Raw genomic sequence first — 22,117 nt, 5'->3', positions numbered from 1 at the left:
TTAGTTCACGTTTGTCAGGCTGGCGCGATAAACGTCAAGCGCAATGCCGGTCGTCAAAGGTGGTGTTTGGTAAGTTATCAACTTCGCATCTCTTACGACGTGACTTTTCTCTGACATTTCCACAGGACAAACATTGAAGATGAAGTTCTACGCGCGGCGGTAAGTTTTACATTTGCATCTCTGTGGTTGGAGTTGATGCTGAGACTTCGGATAGGTATCGAAATATGGTCTTAACCAGTGGGCGCGTGTCTCCTCGCTGCTCGCGCGGAAGACACCGAAGCAGTGCAAGGCACGCTGGCAAGAATGGCTAGATCCCAGTATCCGCAAGATCGAGTGGTCGAGAGAGGAGGATGAGAAACTGCTGCACCTCGCCAAGTTGATGCCGACACAGTGGCGTACCATCGCGCCTATCGTGGGAAGGACAGCAACGCAGTGTCTGGAGAGATATCAGAAGCTGCTAGATGAAGCAGAGGCGAAAGAAAACGATGAACTGGGTTTAGGAGGTCCTGGAGGTGAGGCACATGCCCCCACCGCGGACGATGTTAGGCGGCTACGGTATGTCAAGGCCCATACCCTCGTAATCTGCTTTTTCTTGGTTCTGACTTTTTTGCTTCAGCCCAGGAGAAGTAGATCCCGATCCCGAGTCGAAACCAGCCCGTCCCGATCCTATCGATCTCGATGAAGATGAGAAGGAAATGCTCAGTGAAGCCCGTGCCCGTTTGGCAAACACTCAGGGTAAAAAAGCTAAACGCAAGGCGCGGGAACGACAGCTTGAGGAGTCACGTCGCCTGGCAGTGCTGCAAAAGCGACGAGAACTCAAGAATGCCGGCATCAACATCAAAGTGGTTACCCATAAGAAGGGGCAGATGGACTATAATGCGGATATCCCTTTCGAGAAGCAGCCCGCTCCTGGGTTCTACGATACTACGGAGGAGCAGGCTAGGAACGAAAGGCAACGAGAGATGTTCGATCCTCGGAAACAGCAGCTCGCAAATAAACGGAAGGGAGATCAGGAGGAAGACGCAGAGCGGAAGAAGAGAAAGAGCGAAAAGAAAGACACCTTCGCTGCGGCATTAAAAGCCGGTCGCATGCAACAGATCCGGGAAGCTGAACAAATGAGCAAACGAAGGCCTCTCAATCTGCCAGCCCCACAGGTCAGTGAGAGCGAGCTGGAAGACATTATCAAAATGGGTATGGCAGGAGACAAGGCTGCTCAGATGGCCGGGGAGGGAGAGAATGACAGTACTCGAGGCCTGATCGGGAATTATTCTACTGTTGTGGGAGGAACTCCTATCAGAACGCCACGTGCTCCTCCGCAAGAAGATCACATCGCCAACGAAATTCGCAATATAAAAGCATTGACAGAAACACAGTCATCGCTTCTGGGCGGTGAGAACGCACCACTCCACGAAGGAGAGGCCTCAACCGGATTTGATGGTATTGCTCCTCGAAAACAGCAAATAGTTACGCCAAATCCTATGGCAACTCCTTTCCGCCAGCCAGGGGCGAATGGTGTGGGTGCTACGCCTATGCGAGGGCCTGGTGCGACGCCGTTACGCACGCCAAGGGACCATTTCGCTCTAAACCAAGAACCCAATGGCCAACTCGTTGGGGCCACACCACGTGAAATCAAGATGCGGGAAAACTTTATGCGACAGCAGATTCGTAGCAAGCTAGCTTCTCTTCCGAAGCCGAAGGAAACTGAATGGGAACTGGAAGAGCTTCCCTCAGAGACCCAAGAGCCGACGGCCGACGGTGATCAAGTCGAAAAGGATGCAGCGGAGCGTGACAGGAGAGAAGAGGAAATCCGCAGGAAGGCCGCTGAGGCAGAATTCAAGCGCCAAACCCAAGTCTATCAGCGGTCTCTGCCGCGGCCTAGTGTCCTTGACATAGAAGCCCTCATACAACGGGCCTCACAGGTCACGGACCCCATCGAGAACCTGATCGCAAAAGAGGCTGCTATCCTCATTGCTAATGATGCCAGGAAGTTTCCAGTGCCGGGTGCCAAGGTTGAAGGCAAGGCCCCCAAACTGGAAAAACTGGATGACGATTTGCTCGAGGCCGCTCGCGCCGCTATTGCGAGCGAGTTGGCTTCTGACGAGCTTCAACAGCAGTGGCAGGCAGACTTTGACGCTTCTTGGTCGGCGACACATGAGTCCAGCCTTCCCGGTCTAGCCTCATACAACGATGAGGATAGCGATGTGTTCCAGAAGGAGCAACAGATGATAAGCACCTTCGACAACGTCCAGGCCGCGCTTTTGGCAACGGCGGAGCAGGGCAATAAATTGGAAAAGAAGCTTGCGTTGCATTATGGCGGATACCAGGCTCGTGCGAAGACCCTTCGGGGTAAAATTGTCGAGGCCAGTGCTGCTCTCGAGAAGGCTAAAATCGAACTGGATACATTCCGTACACTCCAGATCTCAGAGGAAGCTGCGCTGTCTAGACGGCTCGAGAGGTTGCGCGATGAAGTTGCTTTCATCTCGAGGAGAGAACGCGAAGCTCAGCAACTCTACAAGGCTCGCAAGGACGAGCTTGATGAGCTTGTCAGTGGGACCGTGAATGGCTGGCATTGAGAGTTTGCTTTCATTCAACAGATTGTTTATTGCTGGGAAATTGTATTCTAGAAATGTAGTAGATACGACCCGTTTGCATTATTTGGGCACAAAGAGATGGAATATCATAAAGTGGAAGCTGCAGCCTTCTCACTAATTTTTGGATGGGAATATCCTTCTGGCCTCATTAATATACCAGCTTAGAGATTATTGAGACGTAAATATAATCGTAAGTATAGTTTGTAAGTGCCGCTCTGTGTGTAATTCTGTTGTGGAGGCTGTGCCGTTGTCCTTGCTGGCCGGATTTGGACCAGCAGCGGGTTGCGAGAGCGGGAGGCGATAAAGGCGGGTGCCCAAGACAGCCTCCGCTAGGGCGTGAAATTAGCCAGACTCCTCCATCTCACCAGCGACCACGGCATCGTAATCCATCAAAATTTCCCACCACCACGCCTTTTCCATCGTCGGTACTGTCAGAAGGCGATCAGAGACCTCTCTGCGGACACAATGGCCGTCAGAGATCCTCACCAGGAGGCGTCTGGCACGCCAGACCCGGTCGAGAAGGGATTCGCCACCCTGAACACGCTGAGGTACGTCGTGGAATATCGCTTCCTTTGTGTTCCCTGGGGTATTCGACCCCGATTTTTACGGTCGCATGTGCTGACTTTGATGATAGGATCGGCGTGAAGGCCATGGTTGAGAAGGTAAGCATATTGATCGCCTGATCGCAAAACCAGATATGGAATCACGTGATATTCGTGTCATGAGGACAAGTCTGACTATGCAATGTAGGATGGAGTACATCGAAAAGCAGAGATTTTGTCTATGAAGAAACGGCAGGACGTTCCGTATTTCTAGTAAGTTTTTCCTGGTGGGATTTTTTTTTCGTCTTGACAGCAGCTGACAGAAGCGACAGTGTACACTATGTCGATTTTAACAAGCGTCTTGATGGTATGTATCAGAGAATACTAGCCTAGCTGATTTAATGCTGACTGTTTTGCTCTCAGAATGGGTTCCTGCTTCGCGCATCGATCTCTCGCAGGAAGTTGAATGGCCTATGCCGGAGAAGCCTGACAAGAAAAAGACGGCTGGTGCAGCTAACAAAGCTCCAAGCAAGAACACGGCCCAAAAGCGTGCCAGAGCAGACAGCCGTGATGTGTCAGGGACACCGGATTTGTTGACTGGCAAGAACAGCAATGTTAGCAAGAAGCCGCGTCCATCGAAAGCAGGCGGCAAGGAAAACCGCGCCGACGAAACGCCCCTCACTTTATCTATCGTTGGTTCGGAGGCTGTCTCAGCAGACGGCACACCGAAGCCAGAACCCGAAGATGTTGACATGATTGACGTCGGCGAAGCGGATTCGAAATTGGGCGTCAAAGAGAAGACCCAGGAAATGTCCCGGGAGGAGGAGATCGAGAAGCTGCGGACAAGCGGCAGTATGACGCAGAATCCGATCGAGGTCCATCGCGTCCGTAACTTGAACAGGCTGCAGATGGGCAAGTATGAGATGGAGCCGTGGTACTTCTCTCCGTATCCAGAGTCCTTCTCTGAGGCAGAGATTGTCTACATCGACGAGTTCTGCTTGAGCTACTTTGACAACAAGCGGGCGTTCGAGCGACATCGCAAGAAGTGCACCCTCGTCCATCCGCCTGGAAATGAGATCTATCGGGATGACTACATCTCATTCTTTGAGGTGGATGGGCGTCGCCAACGCACTTGGTGCCGGAACCTCTGCCTGCTGAGCAAGCTGTTCCTCGATCACAAGACCCTTTACTATGATGTGGATCCTTTCCTCTTCTACTGCATGTGCACGAGAGATGAGACTGGCTGTCATCTCGTCGGGTATTTCTCCAAAGAGAAGGACTCGGCGGAGGGGTATAATCTGGCATGCATTTTGACCCTTCCTCAATATCAACGTCGTGGATTTGGACGACTGCTCATCTCCTTCAGCTACGAGCTCAGCAAGCGGGAGGGCAAACTGGGTTCGCCTGAGAAGCCGCTCAGTGATCTTGGACTGTTGAGTTATCGACAGTACTGGCGAGAAGTCCTGGTGGACTTGCTCATGGAACCCGGTCGAGAATCGGTCAGCGAATATGAGCTGGCGACTCTCACGTCCATGACAGAGAAGGATGTCCACGAGACGTTGCTGGTGCTGAACATGCTGCGATATCATGTAAGTTCAATAGCCATGCCCCTGATTGATACTTTTCAAATTCGAGATCCGCGGCGAAATATTGACCCCTGTCTACAGAAAGGAAACTGGGTCATTGTCCTCACCGACCAGGTCATCGAACAGCACAAGAAGAAGCTGGAGAAGGAAAAGACAAAGGGGATCCGGAAGATCGACCCCGCGCGACTGCAATGGAAGCCACCGGTATTCACCGCCTCCAGCCGGACCTGGAACTGGTGATTTTTCCCAATTTTATTTTCCTTCATGCTTGTATTTTTTTTATTTCTCAGCGATGGCGTTTAGTATTGGTTCCTACTTGGTTTGGGTTATTACATATTGTCATGAGATGATAAGATGGATGGGCGGCGGGCCGTGTATTGACTCTTGAGCATGAGCATCATGGGTGTTGTTTTTTTTTCTGGTTAGGTGTTTTTTTATCAGGATTTGTGACATAATATATTACATGCACTAGAGAAGTAAACTGGATGACTCCTTACAAAGCACTTTTGAAGGTTTTATTTTTCTTTGTCGTTGTAGAATGTAGACAATGGCTAATTATATAAATCACGAGTCAACCACGTAGTAGCGTACGTTTCCACATGTACTGTACCTATATTACTATAGAACAGACAGCCCCTTCTAAAATAAAAATTCAACAAAGTGAACAGAGGTTACTTACTACCTGCTTACTGATACAACGAAAACATCATTTATTTATTTATATTTATCCATTCCATTCAATCTTTTCCATACTCTCTGTCCCTAACAATAACAATATAACAATCTATCACCAAAGTCCCGAAAAGAAAGAAAGACAAGGAAAGAAGAAAGACAAAGATAGAAATATGATTTCAGTTTTCAGTCTCAGACTTCAGAACAAGAGTACAAGAGAGTATGAGTACAAGAGAGTATCGACCAAACCAAGCGAGGGTCTAAAAAAATAAATAAAACAACTGCCTAAATAGTTACACAGGACACATGCACGCGCATAAAGAATAAAGAATGTCATTCATCATTTTTGTTTCATCATCATCACCATCATCATCATTGCATGTCGTACCTTGATTAGTTGGCTAGCTAGGTAGTTAGCATAAGAAAGCTAACTTGAACGAACGAGGATAAGTGACTCAGTGAGTGAATGAGTGGATCGCTGCCTTGTCTGCCTGCCTGCCTGTCTGTCTAGCTCTCTTGCATGGGTTAGGAAGAAGGGATGATGGTACTGTATGTAGGTACAGTTCACACTGATAAGTTTCGGTTCAGGTTAGACGTTATCTTTTTTTCTTTCTGTTTTTCCTAACAGGAGTTTCCATGGCACACATAACAGAACAGGAGACAAGGCTAGACTTCACGCCACACAAGGTACGACCGTAGTACGATTGATTGATGACAGCAAGCAAGGTGGTGACATGACATGCTCCTTGCAAAGTCCGAGACTCAAAAAAAAGAGACAAAAATGAAATGAACCCTCCCGCAATAACACCGAGTGGATTTAACATTTAACCCCCCACCTAGCAGATAAAGAGAGCCTTCGAGATCTGCGAGCGCGTAGAAACGGGTCGCAGAGGACGATGAGGCGAGGTCCTCGGTTCCCGATTGAATCCTCAGAAAACACAAAAACAGAACGAGCAGACATTACCAGTGTAAGAGCCGAGACAAAAAAAAACATGCCTAGCCTTCGACGACCTGACATTAGACAAAGCCTCGGAAAAGTAGGTGTGAATCGTATCCACAAGAGGTCTCCATGCTAGGTAGCACGGATTTCAGCTTTAAGAACAGTGTTTAGTGAGCTAGTGAGCTACACCAGCCGGCACGCGTGGCCCCCATGATCCTTGCCCGAAACCGCCGCGTGAGGAAGATGCGTTTCCTTTCCCGTGTGCAGAGGAATTCTGTCTCTTTGAACCGTGAGATGCATTAAAACCTCCGGATGCATCTCTGGGTTTGGCGTTCTTTCGAGACCTGTAGTTAGACGTCCCCTTCTGGCGCGACCCGTGATTCCCTCCTGGTTTCTTCGGCAAAGTTACTGTCTTTGTATTTTCACTGCCCGGGAAATGAATCATCACCTGCAAGTTGCCAGAGGCATCCTTGTCAAGAAGTCCAACAACGAATGGTTCGACGCTATGAACTTGCATCGGCTTGAGAATTTTGGGACGCAAGCGTGGCGGAGGAGGAAGCGCAGCACGCCAGGCCATTGGCGGTGCCATGTCTGGTACACGAACAACAGGTAAAGATCCCGCCTCCCGGTCTTCGAAGATCTCTTCTTCTTCTTCGACTTCTTTGGACGTCACTTTACCAGCGTCCTTCTCGAGCTCGCTCTCAGTGATTTGAGGGAATGAGACCGCGGCGGGAGACGGTTGAGATTGGACATCGAGGGGTTCTTTCGTGGCTGAGGTAACCGCTAAGGTGTTCTTCTTTTCGGTTGGTGCCTTCTTGCCAAACAGATCGTTAATTCGATCTTGCCACGACGTAGCGCCTGCAGAAGGATTATTATTATTAGCAGGGCGAGGAGTTGCCGCTACCGTAGACGCAAAGGTCGCCGGTTTCGGAGGAGGCGGATTGGTCTTCGGCGGCAGCTTGACAACAGGCTTTGGAGTTGGAAGATGGACTAGCGGTCGCTGAGAATCACCAGTGAACACAGGATGGCTTGAGACTTCCTCTGGAGGTGGCGGAGACGGACTTCGAGCTCGTCCCTCGTCCACGCTCACCACCCGCTTTACATCAGTCGTAGGAGGGAAGAAGCGAGAACCCCGGCCGGTGACATTGCCGAAAGGACGAGCATGATTTTCTGCAAAGGGCAAGCCATCAACGGCATCAAAACTGTGAAGGGGTGCCAGAGTTCCGGCGGCGTCATTGGATCGCGATACTCCAATAACCTGTCTTTGACCAGCTTGGTCTCCGGGACGAACCTGGCGCCAAGTTTCGTTGAAGCTGACTTGCAGTGAAGCAGCTCCTTCGTCACGCATCGCGTTGAGTTCACGATGAAACCTTTCACTGTCTTCGGCATCTTTCTTTGCCGCGACGGCATGGAAATTGTGCCAGGCTGAGGTAGCAGTTTCAGCGCTACGACGGGTTTCTGTCTGCCAATGGTTGGGATGAGAACCTGGAGGTCCAATCGGCCTTGGTCTAGCGATTGGATTGAAAGGTTCATACGGGGCATGCTTTGGTTCCGGTGAGGGAAGAGACGTAAACGAAGGTTGATTCTCTTGCGAAATCCTTGAGCCAGAAAACGGCTGCGGACCCCCGATTTTATCAGAATTGTTCGATATTGGCCCAATGGGCGGCGGTTCAGAAAGACCGACATGGCCACGTAATGGCAATTCTCGCGGAGAGAAAGTTGTAAGATTCCGATCGAAAGTGCCATTACCCAATGTCTTGTCGCTACTCAGAGGTTTCCACGGATTTGCACTTTGTGAAGTGTGGCTGCCGAGCTTGGACCCGGGACCCCACGGAGAATATGAGCTCTGGTTATTAAGGTTCCCTCTCCACGGTGCACCTTTGTCATCCAGTGCCGGTTCTCTATGTTGATCCTGTTTTTGGTTGTGGGAGGACTCTTCGTGTTGCTGTATCCCATTTGGCTTGGAAGCATCGTCGCGTGTTGGAGATACACCATGCTGGCCGGGAGCAACAGCAGGAGAAGACTTCTCAGAGACACTCTCACTAGCCGCGACAAGCTTTTTCACTGACTCAGGATGGTGTACCTTCATCATCCCGTACTGCTTGGGCTCTCCAGAAGGTTCAGGAACGGGAGGTTTAGGAGGGGACTGGGTGGGCGCCGAAGATGTAGAAGCCGGCGCAGCAGGCTCCTTCGTGGTTGGCTTCGTAGCAGCTGGTTCGTCCTGAGTCTTCGGTTTCTCCTTTTCCTTCTCCATTTCTTTCTCCTTCTCCTTCTCCTTCTCTTTCTCCTTCTCCTTCTCTTTGTCCTTGTCCTTACTCGGAAGGGGCCCCAAAGCTTCCAGCTTCAAGCGAATCCGTTCACGTCGTTCAGCTTCCTCCCTTTGCTCTTGCTCCATCCTCCGCTGACGAGCTTCTATCCTCTTTTCCCTCATGATACGTTGCTGCATAGCTATAGGATCTTCCTCCATAATCTGGGCTCCGTTCTGCTCATTTGAAGCTGACGGTGCTCCAGTCTGAGGCACACCGGCATGGGACCCAGGAGGAGCATAGGTCATGTTTGCCGAAGACCGAGGCTGCCAGCCTGGGTCAGTAGATTGCTGATTAGGTGAGGCTCCTCGTGCTGCAGCTTCCTTTGAAAGCGATGTCTCGCTGGGAGACGCTGATTGCTCAAGAACTCCATTGGCTTGAGAACCTCTCCGTAAGTCGTGGAACTTTGAAAGACCATCTGGTCTTCCTAAGGACATGCGACGACCGTAGCTACCGCTCCCCCCACTAACGTTTGACGATGTACGCCGTCGAGTCCAATGGCTACCTTCCTGGTTGCTCGTCCTATGCGTTTGAAAAGCAGGCGAAGGTTCTGCGGGCCCGGTTTGTTCATTGTGAGTCGGTCGTTGTAAAAGGGAGGGTGTGCGCATCTGTGGTTCGTTCCGCGAAGCCTTTCGGGTGTCATGGACAGGTTCATATCGTCCTGACTGAGAGTTGTAAAGCTCTCTGGTAACGTTAGTATGGTTATCCCTCCAAGATCGATTGAAGTCATCCGCTGCGATTTCCCGTGCAGGCTGGGGCCCAGGAGCGGTATCGGGACCCTGCTGCTGCTCTCTCTGAGGAAAGCGCATGGGTGGTTGGGCTTGGACTGGTGGGTTGACTGGCGATACTTTGTCAATAGGCGGCAGGGGTGCCCAAGGCGATTTAACAGGTGGAGGAGCCGGGCTCTTTGCCGTCAAAGCAGGCTTTTCGTTTCCAGCTTTTGATGTGATAGCAGCCTTTGCTTGTTGTTGTTGTCTTTCTGCGTTTGCCCCAAGCCGAAGTACAGTCGCATTTGGTCCAACGGTGGTCGAAGACTTGGAGAAGAGGACCTTGGAAGTATCACGACTTGTGGACTGATCAGCAGGTGGAGTATCTTTCACATCCTTGGACCGCTTTTCGTCTTGAGTAGGAGCCGACACACTACTTTCAGTATGGGTGAGTGTAATTTTAGTCCCGTCGTTCCATTCAATCGTCTCCGGGGCCCAGTCATCCTCGTCGTCATCGATGTCTGCCCACTTTGCTTCCGTCCCACTGCCGTCTTCTTGGATACGAGACGTCATGTGTATGCCGTACTGTTGCTTTAGTTCTTCATCCGTAAGATGCTTCGAAGGCGGGGGCTGCGCGGCTGCATAAGTAGGTTGTCAGCATCCATCTTCCTACGCGATCCCGCTGTCGCACTCACGTCGGTTTTTGTTCCAAACCTGACTTGGGTCGGGACCACTTCCTGCGCTCTTCAATCCTGTCGTGAGAGTCTTGGATGCGGAATCTCGTAGTCCACTAGTAGTCTTCGCGACCAGACGCGGTCTTGTGCTAGGCTGTGGAGACGCGCTCGATGACGTGGATGATAGGGTTACTGCAACATTAGCCATGATTCGAGATGGGTATCGAGACGATAGCTACCTTTGTCACCTGTTTTCGAAGGTGGCGCAGAGCCTGGAGCTTTGGGGACTGAAAACTTGGTGAACGAAACCGGCTTGAATGTCGTTGGCTTCTTGACCGAGCTTGCACGAACATGATGTTTGCCATCTGTTCGACTGGTGTCCGACTCTGAACCCCCCAATGAGCCAGTATCCTCTCCACCATCTGACGTCGATGTAACCCCGTTGAGTTCTAGTGCTCTGGTTGCCACGGCGCCTGGACCTTGTTTGCCGCTGTCCTGTATTGGGTTCAGTACTGCTCAGCAGGCCCGTTTCTTGGATAAACTCACCGCAGCCCGTTCACCGGAAAGCTTTTCATTCTCCTGTTTCTCTTTTGGAGAAACAGAGTCATTTTTCTTTTCATCCAGGTGCTGCCCAACCGTTGATGAGTCGCCTTGCGCTGTGACTGCGTTGTCGTCGATTCCCCCCACGTCCCCTCCAGCAGATTCCTTGTCGGGTTTGCTCGCAGGAACGTCGGAAGGCGAAGGCTCGCCGCCCGACCGGGTTTGGTTTACCACATCGTGACTGGTCTGCTCTGCCATACCAACATGCGAAGCTGCAGGTTGCATGAGGTTAGATCAAGATCTCGGCAAAGTGGATGATGTGAGGGTAGAGCATCTGATTTCACAGAAGCGCACACATATGTAAATGAATCTTGGCTATACCTATTGTCAGATATTAGGGATTATCACGGTAAACTGATAGCTCTCAACGGCCAGAGCCCTGAGATGAAGGGTCAGGACGACCTGATGACGTGCGGCAGAGATCGCCCAACCTGCAAGGTTGAGGGTGGAGCGGTCAACAATCCAGGACCAGTAGAGTGGTATGGAGACCGAGAAAACCGCGTAGTGTGATCCCAAGGGTGCGAGGGGATTACGGTCGCGAAGAGTGATGATGGGAAGTCCTGGAAAACATTAGGAGCGGTTGTCATATGGAGCCAAGCTGAAGTGGCCGCTTTCGGTTAGCGCGGAGCGAAAATGAGGATGTGAAAGGCACCACGTTCACAGCCAGTAGGCGGTGGCAGATGACCTGTATTATCAGTGATTCATAACCCTCACGGTAGGATTCCTCCTGCTAAAACAGGTCTGGATATAAATTCCGTCAAATTTGTGCAATGGACAGCATAAAAGCCGTGATAACCTGTCACCCATGCTATTTATAAGGCCTCACTATGGGATTACTACTACTGCACAGACCTCTTTGCCCAAAGCGCATAGCATCTACAGAAAGGTGAAGGCTTGAGTCCACAGCTTTGCGTCCTCTACATGAATCTGGAGATAATTCTTAATTTTCAGCCTATCTGTCTCTTGATTCCTGCTTCACATATATGTACAGCTATCCTGCTTCAACAACCTGTGCATCTAGAAACATCTAGTGCGCATTGTGCTTGTGGTGCCCTACCAAAGAATTGAAATTAGTTTATGCTACAGTTGTACCTAAGGAAATCGGAGGGAGCCCATACGCAGGTGGAAGTAGTATTCCATGCTGTAGCCGAGAAGGACGAGGGTGCCGATGACGTGGAGAAGCGCTATTTGGCGTGGAAAAGAGTAATCAGTCAATCTGAACCATAACCACACAGTTTATCTTGGAACGTACGCATGGCAGACGGGTTCTTTCCGAAATAACGAGCCTGGTAGCGCTCGAGAAGACCGGTGGGCTTGGGCTCAGGAGCGGCGCCCCGAGGGAGTCTTGCGTAGAAGTTAACCACGCGGTTCATGCGGGCAGCATCTTGCGCAGCGCCAATCGCCTTCATATAGGTCAGCAATCCACTCTTTAAGGACAGAGTTCAGTAGCATGACGGCGTTTTGTCTGAGATTGATGGGCGCCAACGGACGAACGGAAGGGACGGGACATGGCCGGCAGCAATGCAAATCGAATAGGCTAGACTCACATTCGGAGATGCGATCTATTTAGCAGTTAGCAAACCATTTGATGTCAGATGCAAGCCAGATTTCCGTGAAACCGTACCTTGGGGGGGATCAGGGTGGACAGAGCCCGACGGGTAATGTAGCTCATTTTGTCTGATCTGGAGCAAGTCAGCCATATCTCAATCGCTATAGGCACGACGAGAAGGTACAATTCCAATTGTACATACCTAGATTCAGCGGGGAATGAATCAGAAACGACCGACAAGGTGTTGATGGAGGAAACTGAAGTGGCTGCGAGGTTCGGATTTCCGAGTCTGAGGCTCCTTCGGAATCTCATGACGCGCTAACCGCATTTGGGGTCTCATCGACCTTGCCGCCCGTACCTCCCTCACATCACGCCCTTCTCAACCTGCACGGTTGGCTTCATTACATCTAAGCTGACGGTGTTCCTACCACCAGTCCATGATGTCTCTCGTGAGAGCTCGAAGCGTCGCCTGCTTCCGAGCAGGCAGGCTTGCCGCTCCTGTCAACGCTCGTTTTGTCTCAAACTCCACTGAAGCGCCGGTCAAGACCAGCCCTTCCGAGGCGCCGACCACGCCTCAGACCGAGAGCTCCCTGATCAGGAAGGAGAGTCCTTCAGAAGCAATGGCTCGTCATCAGCCAGATTATAATGCGACCATTGACCATGGCACATCGTATGGGCTTTGTTGTGATTGTTCTTGAATTTGACGTCTAATTGTTCTTCACAGGACCTTCTCGCCTGTACCGAAGCGTGTTATGGATGGCAGCGAACCCGGTGATGTTGTGGCTGCTGCAGTCCTGTCTGGAGCGCCAACCGACCTCCAAGCCCGGACTGTCAGGTACGTTCATTGAAAGTGCGAACCTTCCAGTCGGTGACAGTCGCTGAGTTTGTCTGTCCAGAATCTACAAGCCGTCGAAGCCCGCAACGCAATCTGGGACCTGGCATAGCCACCATTGGCGGATGGACTGGGATCCTTTGCCGAAGGGTTACCGATGGGAAAACCCTCTGATAGGCTGGCAGTCATCTGCTGATGCCATGCAGGGCACCCACTTGAACTTCAAGACCAAGGAGGATGCGATACTGTTTGCACAGAAGCAAGGCTATGAATATTATGTTCAGGAGCCCAATGAGCGCAAGTTTGTCCCCAAGGCTTACGCAAACAACTTCCTGCATTCGCCGAAGAAGCTCAAGCACATCAGAACAAAATGAACATGTTAGTTGTTTCTGTGCAGTATCATGTATATAACCGCAAATTCTTTGACTTTTCTGTGTGTTCCTGTTCTTCTTAATTATTACTTGACACAAAACAAGAATCAAGGATAGAAACCAGTTTTAATTATGCTGAGGTCTATTCTGTTATCGATGTATGGGAGAGCACCGCGTGTGAAGTTGCACATAATGGAAGGGATGGCCACCCGCAAGAGAACAGGTCTTGAAATAATAATGTATTTGTTGAAATACCTGATGATAAATAGTTGGCCATTCTACAGAGGATGCAGAACCACAAATCAGCGGACACAATCATCATACCATAATATCCTCAGGAATTTCTGCATTGTCCCGTTGTCCTGTCTGTATACCTCGTGGCTCTATTGACAAAACGTTTGGTTCTAGGTGTGTAGAAAGAAATACAAGTTGGGCCACTAGAGTGCCATTTTAGACGGTAGGTGAACAACTGCTTCTCTCGTCTGCTATGGACATCGCCAGAAGGTTAACTCGTTATATCCTTAGGTGGGGGTCGCCAATTTCCAACAAGGTTCTTTTCTCGAGGCGATCTGATCTCGCATCCAGACCGAGAAGTCATACTCTCCAGCTCCTTCTGAGGGTCTAGCTAAGCGTAACAATAACGTACTTTTGCAAACCATGGTCAAGAAAATTAGTGCCTATTCTGCATGTGATTTTTATTCAAACTCCATGCCCAGATGCAATCTTTGTTCCAATACAAAACGAAAATAGGACTTTTCCTGCGGAGTACTCTGCAGAGCGCTGTGGTCAATCGACCAATAATACCAGACAGGGCAAGGCGCCCCGCCACCCCGCCAAAAAACTATCGCAACCGCGATAAGATTAAAAAAACCGGTGACTGGAATTCGACGAGGTTTTGCCCGCCATATCCGAGCCGCTCTGCAATTTCCAGTATTGTTGCTTTTCTTTCAATAATTTTTGTCTAAAAGGAGGAAATAATCATGGCAGAGCCTCAGGATCCCACTGTCTCCGCTCTTCGCGAAGTTCTCACTAACGAGTCCGAACCGCTCGCACGTCGATATCGCGCTCTTTTTTCTCTGAAGCACCTTGCTTGCCTGCAGCCACCTACTGAAAAGACCCTTCCTGCGATTCAAGCGATAGCCGCGGCTCTTTCGTCTCGGTCGGCGCTCTTAAAGCATGAGCTTGCGTATTGCCTCGGCCAATCCAAAAACCCCAACGCAATTCCCTACCTGCGCCGTGTCCTCGAAGACCGCAACGAAGATGCCATGTGCCGGCATGAGGCTGCGGAAGCTCTTGGGGCTCTTGGATATCCGGAAAGCTTAGACATTCTGAAGGCCTTGAGAGATGACAAAAACGAACCAGACGTAGTCCGGGAGACTTGTGACATCGCTGTCGACAGAATCCTGTGGGAAACGTCGGAAGAGAGAAAGACGGAAAAGCTAAAACCAAGGTTTGCTTCTACGTACGCGGACGCATATAATCGACTTTTAACTGACATGTACTGTTTTCGAATTTAACAGTGACTTCGCTTCTATCGACCCTGCTCCCCCACTTCCCATATCAACCAAAGAACCCTCAATTGAGGAGCTGGAAGCGACATTGCTGGATACTAAACTCCCCCTCTTTAAAAGATACCGTGCCATGTTCGCCTTGCGAGACCTTGCTTCTCCACCTGACCTGCCTACCGCAACCCCAGCTGTTCAAGCCCTGGCGAAGGGGCTAAAAGACCCATCCGCACTATTCAGGCATGAGATAGCTTTCGTATTCGGGCAACTGTGTCATCCAGCAGCAATTCCGAGTCTGACAGAAACCCTAAGCAATTTAAAGGAGGTTGGCATGGTTCGGCATGAAGCCGCCGAAGCTCTTGGTAGCCTGGGCGACGAAGAGGGTGTGGAAGAGACCCTGAGAAAGTTTTTGAACGACCCAGAGCAAGTCGTGCGAGACAGCATCATGGTGGCTCTTGACATGGCGGAGTACGAGAAAAACGGTGACAAGGAGTATGCGCTGCTACCAGAGACAGTCTCCGTCGCCTGAAGGTGACTCCCCAAAAAGTCGGAGGAGTTTGTTTGCTGCTTTTCGTTTGTACTCGTATGTACTTGTGGTATTATTATAGACCCATGCATATGTGCGTTAGTTGTTGACAGTCTCCCTATGGTGATTGGTTAGTAAAAAAAAGCTCTTTAAAGGGATAAGTTGAAAATTAGAATGAGCAGGCAGATAACATACTTGTATCCACACACACATCTGTAAAAAACTGTGCTTCCTTCATCTGCACTACGCAACTGAGCTGTCGTAAAGAACATTTCTTTCCTCCCACACTTGGCACAAGTATGTTGAGCAATAGCCTCGGTCTTCTTGTCTTCAGCAGTCAAGGTCTGAACTGCGGATCTCTTTGATCTTAACGCGGAAGGGAAAGCATTCGGCTTCGACTCGGAAATGATGGTCTGTGGAACTATATCTGAGGTAAAGGTCAGTAATTAAAGATCATCAGTTGCGCTCAGGAAGTGAGAGAAACTCACCTCTGTTTCGAGCCCCGCAAACGTCACAGACGAGGATAGTATTCGGGTCACCTGTAGACTCGTGTAGAAGATTTCCACAATCGGTACAGAAGATCAAGGACCCAATTGCAGACATGATGTCTAGCCTAGGATGTCGTAAGAATTTTTTTTTAAAAAAAAATAACTCTTCAGCTTGAAGAGTTGAGGGAATTGTATTTTATGAAGGCGTGAGAATCTTTCCAGCGGCTTGGTTCCTTTGGGAAAGATTTGCAGGGCTCCAGCGGTGCCTGCCTTCGGGTGCCTAAGCTGCCTAAGACCGATCGGTGGAGCACTGCGCGGCAAGAGCATCTTGTTCCGCGCTTGAAAGCGGCAAGTGCATCGCTCATTGAACATGGATAAAAAGACTTATGTTGGCAATTTTCCTAACTGATCACCATGTCTTTTGACCTTCTGCATTTGCAAGGCCATGTCTCTGAGGGAAACACAGGTTTTTCGTCCCACTGATTTTTCAACCGAGTGCCCAACTTGGTAGGAGCAGCACGTCATGGACCAGGCTCGACCTCCTGCAGTGCAGGTGGTCATCAACGGCCATGGGCAGCCTCAAGCGTATCCCCATGGAGGCCCAAACGGCGCTCAACAGCGCCATATGAGGCCTCTGTCAGTTGATGAAGCGTTACAATATTCTCCCATGACGAGTGCTCCTATCTTTGGCTTAGGTGTGTCTGGTTGATTTCACCCATCTTTCATCGAGCCCTCACTAATAGCTATTGTTCAATAGATTCGATACTCCGCCCTGACGTTGGCGGCCCATCATCCACCGGTTCGATCGGATATTCTCGACGAGCAGGACGTAATCTCCTTAATGACCTCGACAATGAGACTCGCTTGGGCCTAGAGAAGTCCACCCAACTGAGCACGGCTCAGGAATACCTCCAACAATTGCTTGACGGTGATCAGTTGACGGAATTGTATGTCTGCTCAAGGGCTCTTATGATAACTGATATTTACGTTAATCAAACATAGTAAATTCACCCTTCCGGCTGGTACAAAGAGTTTCGACAGCTCGTCCGCCTCCGCTGCTGACGGTGCGCGTGGGATTCGTGGTAAACTGGGTCCGTTCGCCAACATGGTTCTGGACGCAACAGACATAGCATTTCGCTGTAAGCCACACCTACCTATATCTGTCTATGTTTATAAAGCTGAAAAGCCACTGCAGATCCGACTCCCAGTACACCGGGCCCGAAAACAACCGCTGGCGTGCAGAATCAAACGTTCCTTCCCACACCGATTTCGTCGACGAAGCCCGTATCTTCTTCGAAAGGGGGTATTCCTCCCGACCAGTCGTCAAATGCTCTTTACAAACAGCCTCACGAAAAGTTCCCACAGCCCTCTGTTATTATCCCCCCACTCTCTCAGCAGGCTGAAGACGAGCCACTTGATGGCCAAGGGTCGGCCAAGAGAAGGAAGCTGAACACTGATGGCGAGAACTCTGTTCCGAGTTTCCGGTTGAAAGACCAGAAGGAGGAAGCGGACGCTGCTGTACTGAAATTACAAGATCTTCTACATGAGATTTTCGAAGCAGAAGATCGACTCGAACCAGATACCTCGTCAATGGCAGTCGTTCAAGAATCGAATGCAATATTCAGAGTCGCCAATGCCCTAGAAGTACACGGTCCTATTCTTGGCCCCGAAAGCCACAGTCGCCTCCAAAAGTCCATACAAAAAGTGGCGGGCTTTGAGAGACTGCATGATATCCCCTCGGAGTACTTGGCTCGGATCCAGAAGCTTTGTGAGGGGCCCGTATTAGCCGCACAGGCGCTGGATCTGAAACTGGACGATGCTTCAAATGATACGGAGACGCAAGATTGGCTGCGGAAGCTGGATGATATGCACAATGCTCTCTTGGCAATTGGAACGCTTCTCCACACCATGTCTGGTCGACGGAGTGAGAAAGAGCTATGTCCTGAAGATCTCATACAGGCTGTGCCGAATGTTCTAAATCAGGCATTCGACCACTGCATCATTCCTGCCGTTGAAGCCCGGCCCTCGGATAAGGAATCCCGGCTTTTCGAGTTCGTGGCTCGAGAAAAGAAAATCGTCGGCAGCCTAACTCATCAGGCAAGGAAGTTGCTCGCTCTTTTGGCCAACTTCCTCTCTCACATTGACGTGTCTGAGGGAGTCATCACTGCAACAGAATTCCTCGCGACGAAGTTGATTTTCGTGGAAAACGCCTATAATGACAGGGAATCTGCCATCGGTTATCAGAAATACGAATCTGTTCGGCGCGCATCAATGGATGTGCTTGCTAAAATCTTCTCAAAATATCCTCCCCAACGCCCGTATATTCTGGATGAGATCCTTGTCTCTTTAGAGAAACTTCCGTCTACTCGGCAGAACGCAAGACAATTCAAACTCATCGACGGAAAGAACATCCAGCTTCTAACCGCATTGGTGATGCAACTTGTTCAGACTACGGCCCTAGAGACACCTAGGTCTAGAAAGTCCAAGGCCAAGCGCCGACTTCCAATTCTGGGAGACGACGAGGACGACGAACTAGTTGGTGACAACAAGGATCAGGAGCAGAGTGATTCCGAAGATGACATGCTTGGCTCCAAGGTGTCACTGGAACGCCTTGCGAACCGGGTAGACAAGCTGTATGACAATGCAGTTCGCAGCGCTCAATACATCGTCAAATTTATTGTTCAACGTGCAATGACCTCGACAAAAACCGGTGACCAGCCTTACCGGAATCTTCTAGATCTCTTCACCGAAGATTTGATAAATGTCCTAGGCTCTACTGATTGGCCAGCAGCCGAACTGTTGTTGCGGATTCTCGCCTCACACATGGTAGGAATTGCGGAACTCGACAAGAGCCCTGCGACTGCAAAGAATATGGCTCTTGAATTGTTAGGTTGGATGGGTTCTGGTATCTCCGATCTCACTGCAGCTGCTCAGCATCTAGTCCCTGCTCTTGATGAAGCGGATACTGGCCTTTCCGAGTATCTTCGTCAATTGTTCGACGACCACTCGAGACGTGCCTTGCATGTCCAAGATCTGGTCGTTGCTGATGGCCCATATCGGATTGCGCTGGAATATCTGCAGGATCGGGATGTAGATAACTGGCAGCTTACTAGCGCACGAGGCTACTACACCGTGCAATGGGCGAAACTCATCTGCTCTACTTATTACGACTCCGATGAAAAACATGAAGTCCAAGGTCATGGAATCGATGAGTTGCTTTCTATTATCCCTAAGCTACTGTCCGATTCGAAGTGGTTGGAGACTAATAGGTACGTGCTTGTGGAGTTTGCATTGGGGACCTTGCTAACACCTCGCAGTCGTTTCAATAACGTCTCCAACACTCACGGGAAATTTGCTTACATGTTAACAGTACTGAATATGGGATTTTGCAAGGCTTTCGATACCATCATCAAGGTTCTTCTGAACTCTATCACTAGTGATCAAGCCAAGGTACGGAGTCGTAGTTTGAAGAGCGTGATTACCATGCTCGAAAAAGATCCAAGTCTTCTCGATCGAGACTCTTCCGTGATGCGAGTGATTCTCAGATGTGCGACTGATGCTTCACCCATGGTCCGTGATTCTGCGCTTTCTTTGATCGCGAAATGCATCGCTTTGAAGCCGGGACTAGAGGAGGAAGGATGTCGAGCAATACTGACCTGCGCTGCCGATCCCACCGCTGGTGTTAGAAAGCGTTGTATTGCGCTGTTGAAGGATATCTATTTGAAGACTACGCGGAAGGACCTCAAGCTGGCTATCTTGGATAGTCTTCTTCAGCGAACTAGTGACTACGAAGAAGGTGTGGCAGTACTGGCTCGCCAAACCTTTGAAGAAATATGGCTCGCTCCCTTCCACGGTTCCATCGACTCTCTCCAGGAAGACACGAAGTCTAAGGTTGCTCTCGCAGAGCAAGTGTCTCTCATTGTCAATCTGATCCAAAGGAGTGAAACCGCTGTCGAAAGCCTGGGAAGTTTTCTTAAGAAAATACTCGCCGATGCTCCAAAGTCAATGTCCTCAAACTTCAAGGTTTGCAAAGCGATGGTTGCCAACATGTTCGAAAGAGTGGTTGACGATTCCGAGTCTCCTGAAAAACTCAATCAACAAGCTCTTCTGCAGACCATGACAGTGTTTGCAAAGGCGAATGCGAGGCTTTTCAGCCCGGACCAGCTTAAGACTCTCCACCCTTATATCGGACATTTGGTCACAGGAGAAGATCTCTTTATCTTCCGTTCAGTTGTTGTGATCTATCGCTGCGTTCTTCCTTATATTTCTTCGGCACACAACACGCTTCTCAAAGAAGTGCAGAACGACCTCTTCAAGAGTGTGGCAAAGCTCGCCAGAGCTGAGCTGAACGAGGTTATGGCCTGCCTTTGGACGATAAACGGGGTTTTACAAAATACAGAAAGATTGGTAAAGCTTACAATATCCGTGCTGAAGGGCATAAATCAGGCTAGGGGTGTCAATCTCTCAGACAGCAGCAAGACCGACGTTTTGGGACGTGCTCGGAGTTACGTGCGAATTGCTGGCTGCGTAGGGCGACACTGTGACTTGGAGAAGTTCGAACCACACTTCAAAAATGCCTTCCCTTCTTGGAAAGGGGGCTCAGTTGCAGGTTTACTCGTGGACTCTATACTCCCTTTCACTTATCAAAACCAGCCTCTTGAACTGAGAACCATGGCTCTTGAGAGTCTCGGCGCTATCTGCCAGTCGTGGCCTGCGCAATTCAGCCGAGAAGAGCCAAGACAAGTATTGTCATCCGTATTCAAGGAGGATAATGCAAACTTGCAGAATATTGTCCTCCGAGCATTTTCCGATTTCTTTGCCATCCATGAAGGGAAATCGGAGAAACTAGTTCAGCCGTCAGCTGACTCTGCTGAACCAGAAACCACCACTAGGTTTGGAGGATCATTAAAAGCCAGCGACAATGATGGCGCCGCAGCCCTGATTGCCCAACATTTCCTCCAAGACATGCTTCGAGTGGCCCAGTCGAGGCAAGATTCATACGCTCTTACTGCTATTGAACTCATTGCCAGTATCAACCGCCAAGGCCTCGTCCATCCAAAGGAGTGTGCCGGTGTCCTGGTCTCACTTGAGACTTCGACTGTTCCAGCAATAGCTAAGGTTGCATTTGAGACGCATAAGATGCTCCATCAACAGTATGAATCCATGTTCGAACGAGAGTACATGCGAGCCATCCAAGATGCTTTCTATTATCAACGAGACGTGGTGGGCGACTCGAGCGGTGCATTTGCACGTCCGTATACTGCCAAGCTCGCACCGTTGTTTGAGATTGTGAAGACCAGCAACAGCAGATATCAGAAGAAATTTCTCTTCAACCTGTGTTCGAAAGTGAACTTTGAGTTGAAGGATCTCGACACATCGGGAAACCCGCCGGAGCACCTCCTCCTGGCCAGATTCATATCTCAGAACCTGGCCTTTTTCGACTACGGTCAGCTGGCTGAACTTATTCCTACGATTGCGTGTATGGAGCGTATTGTGGCTTCAACCGGTACTATCGTGGCTCATGCGATCGAGACGGAAGTATTCCCGACCAATATCGAGCCTGTCAAAAACGAGGGGGAGAACGTCACTCAACCCGCTATCGATGTTCCGACGGACACTGCACCGGTGCAGACGGTAAACCCTCATACCCTTCGACAACTAGCTACTGCAGCCGCTATTCTGTCGATGCTATGGGAAGCTCGATCACATCTGCGACGGTTGTATGGAATTAATGCCCACGTCCGTCAACAAGAGGCGAAAACAAACATAAAAGAGCTGAACAAAGCACCAACAAAGGTCCACGGAGTCACAGGGGATAGGTTCTGGGAGGCGATCTCCAAGAATATGGCCTGCTTGGAGAGCGAGGAATCCATGCGGGAAAAGTGCCGGGATTTTGCAACCCTTTTATCCATTGACGATGAGCTGAAGGTTGCTGGTGACGATGACCTGGACCGAGACAGCCCTGATGATGGCGCAGAAGGAGATGAGGTAGGGTCCACCACTTTGGGCGCCAACGGAAACAAACCTATGAAGCGGAAGAATTCGCTTTCTGGCGGGCAGCCACCCAAACGCCCCAAGGGCAAAGGCAGAAATAGCGGCGGCAAGAAACGAACTAGTTCTGAACCCGACGATCTGCTAGGTGCCGATTGATCTTTCATGTATATGCCTGTTTTCTTAGGGAAGGTATAGAGGTATACTGGCTTTCGCATTTGGAGAGGGCGTTGTTAA

The 22,117-nt window shown here is 50.1% G+C and overlaps 7 protein-coding genes across 7 annotated transcripts; 5 read left to right on the top strand and 2 right to left on the bottom strand.

Moving 5' to 3' along the window:
- Nucleotides 1-43: 43 nt before the first annotated feature.
- On the top strand, nt 44-2,683 carry T310_9356 (Cell division control protein (Cdc5); the record flags this gene model as incomplete). The annotated part of the gene is made up of 5 exons (XM_013468192.1): nt 44-69; nt 126-159; nt 215-555; nt 617-2,543; nt 2,636-2,683. The coding sequence occupies 5 exons, from the start codon at nt 44-46 to the stop codon at nt 2,681-2,683; spliced, it is 2,376 nt and encodes a 791-aa protein (XP_013323646.1).
- A 373-nt stretch (nt 2,684-3,056) lies between these two features.
- T310_9355 (Histone acetyltransferase) lies at nt 3,057-4,959 on the top strand (the record flags this gene model as incomplete). The annotated part of the gene is made up of 5 exons (XM_013468191.1): nt 3,057-3,139; nt 3,226-3,253; nt 3,342-3,406; nt 3,466-3,500; nt 3,557-4,959. 5 exons carry the CDS (start codon nt 3,057-3,059, stop codon nt 4,957-4,959), a joined length of 1,614 nt encoding a protein of 537 aa, XP_013323645.1.
- A 1,547-nt stretch (nt 4,960-6,506) lies between these two features.
- T310_9354 (uncharacterized protein) lies at nt 6,507-10,843 on the bottom strand (the record flags this gene model as incomplete). The annotated part of the gene is made up of 4 exons (XM_013468190.1): nt 6,507-9,982; nt 10,040-10,210; nt 10,258-10,513; nt 10,565-10,843. 4 exons carry the CDS (start codon nt 10,841-10,843, stop codon nt 6,507-6,509), a joined length of 4,182 nt encoding a protein of 1,393 aa, XP_013323644.1.
- Nucleotides 10,844-12,607: 1,764 nt separating this feature from the next.
- Nucleotides 12,608-13,373, top strand: T310_9353 (NADH:ubiquinone reductase (H(+)-translocating); the record flags this gene model as incomplete). Its single annotated transcript, XM_013468189.1, has 3 exons — nt 12,608-12,837; nt 12,892-13,002; nt 13,064-13,373. The coding sequence occupies 3 exons, from the start codon at nt 12,608-12,610 to the stop codon at nt 13,371-13,373; spliced, it is 651 nt and encodes a 216-aa protein (XP_013323643.1).
- A 977-nt stretch (nt 13,374-14,350) lies between these two features.
- Nucleotides 14,351-15,404, top strand: T310_9352 (Deoxyhypusine monooxygenase; the record flags this gene model as incomplete). The annotated part of the gene is made up of 2 exons (XM_013468188.1): nt 14,351-14,832; nt 14,891-15,404. 2 exons carry the CDS (start codon nt 14,351-14,353, stop codon nt 15,402-15,404), a joined length of 996 nt encoding a protein of 331 aa, XP_013323642.1.
- A 96-nt stretch (nt 15,405-15,500) lies between these two features.
- T310_9351 (DNA-directed RNA polymerase) lies at nt 15,501-16,004 on the bottom strand (the record flags this gene model as incomplete). The annotated part of the gene is made up of 3 exons (XM_013468187.1): nt 15,501-15,519; nt 15,597-15,822; nt 15,890-16,004. 3 exons carry the CDS (start codon nt 16,002-16,004, stop codon nt 15,501-15,503), a joined length of 360 nt encoding a protein of 119 aa, XP_013323641.1.
- Nucleotides 16,005-16,412: 408 nt separating this feature from the next.
- On the top strand, nt 16,413-22,039 carry T310_9350 (Sister chromatid cohesion protein Mis4; the record flags this gene model as incomplete). Its single annotated transcript, XM_013468186.1, has 4 exons — nt 16,413-16,584; nt 16,647-16,836; nt 16,892-17,028; nt 17,085-22,039. The coding sequence occupies 4 exons, from the start codon at nt 16,413-16,415 to the stop codon at nt 22,037-22,039; spliced, it is 5,454 nt and encodes a 1,817-aa protein (XP_013323640.1).
- Between the last annotated feature and the right edge of the window lie 78 nt (nt 22,040-22,117).

The sequence above is a fragment of the Rasamsonia emersonii genome, assembly GCF_000968595.1.
Source record: "Rasamsonia emersonii CBS 393.64 chromosome Unknown ctg1118621762105, whole genome shotgun sequence".
In the NCBI taxonomy this organism is placed as follows: domain Eukaryota; kingdom Fungi; phylum Ascomycota; class Eurotiomycetes; order Eurotiales; family Trichocomaceae; genus Rasamsonia; species Rasamsonia emersonii.
This window is presented reverse-complemented; position numbering and strand designations above follow the sequence as displayed.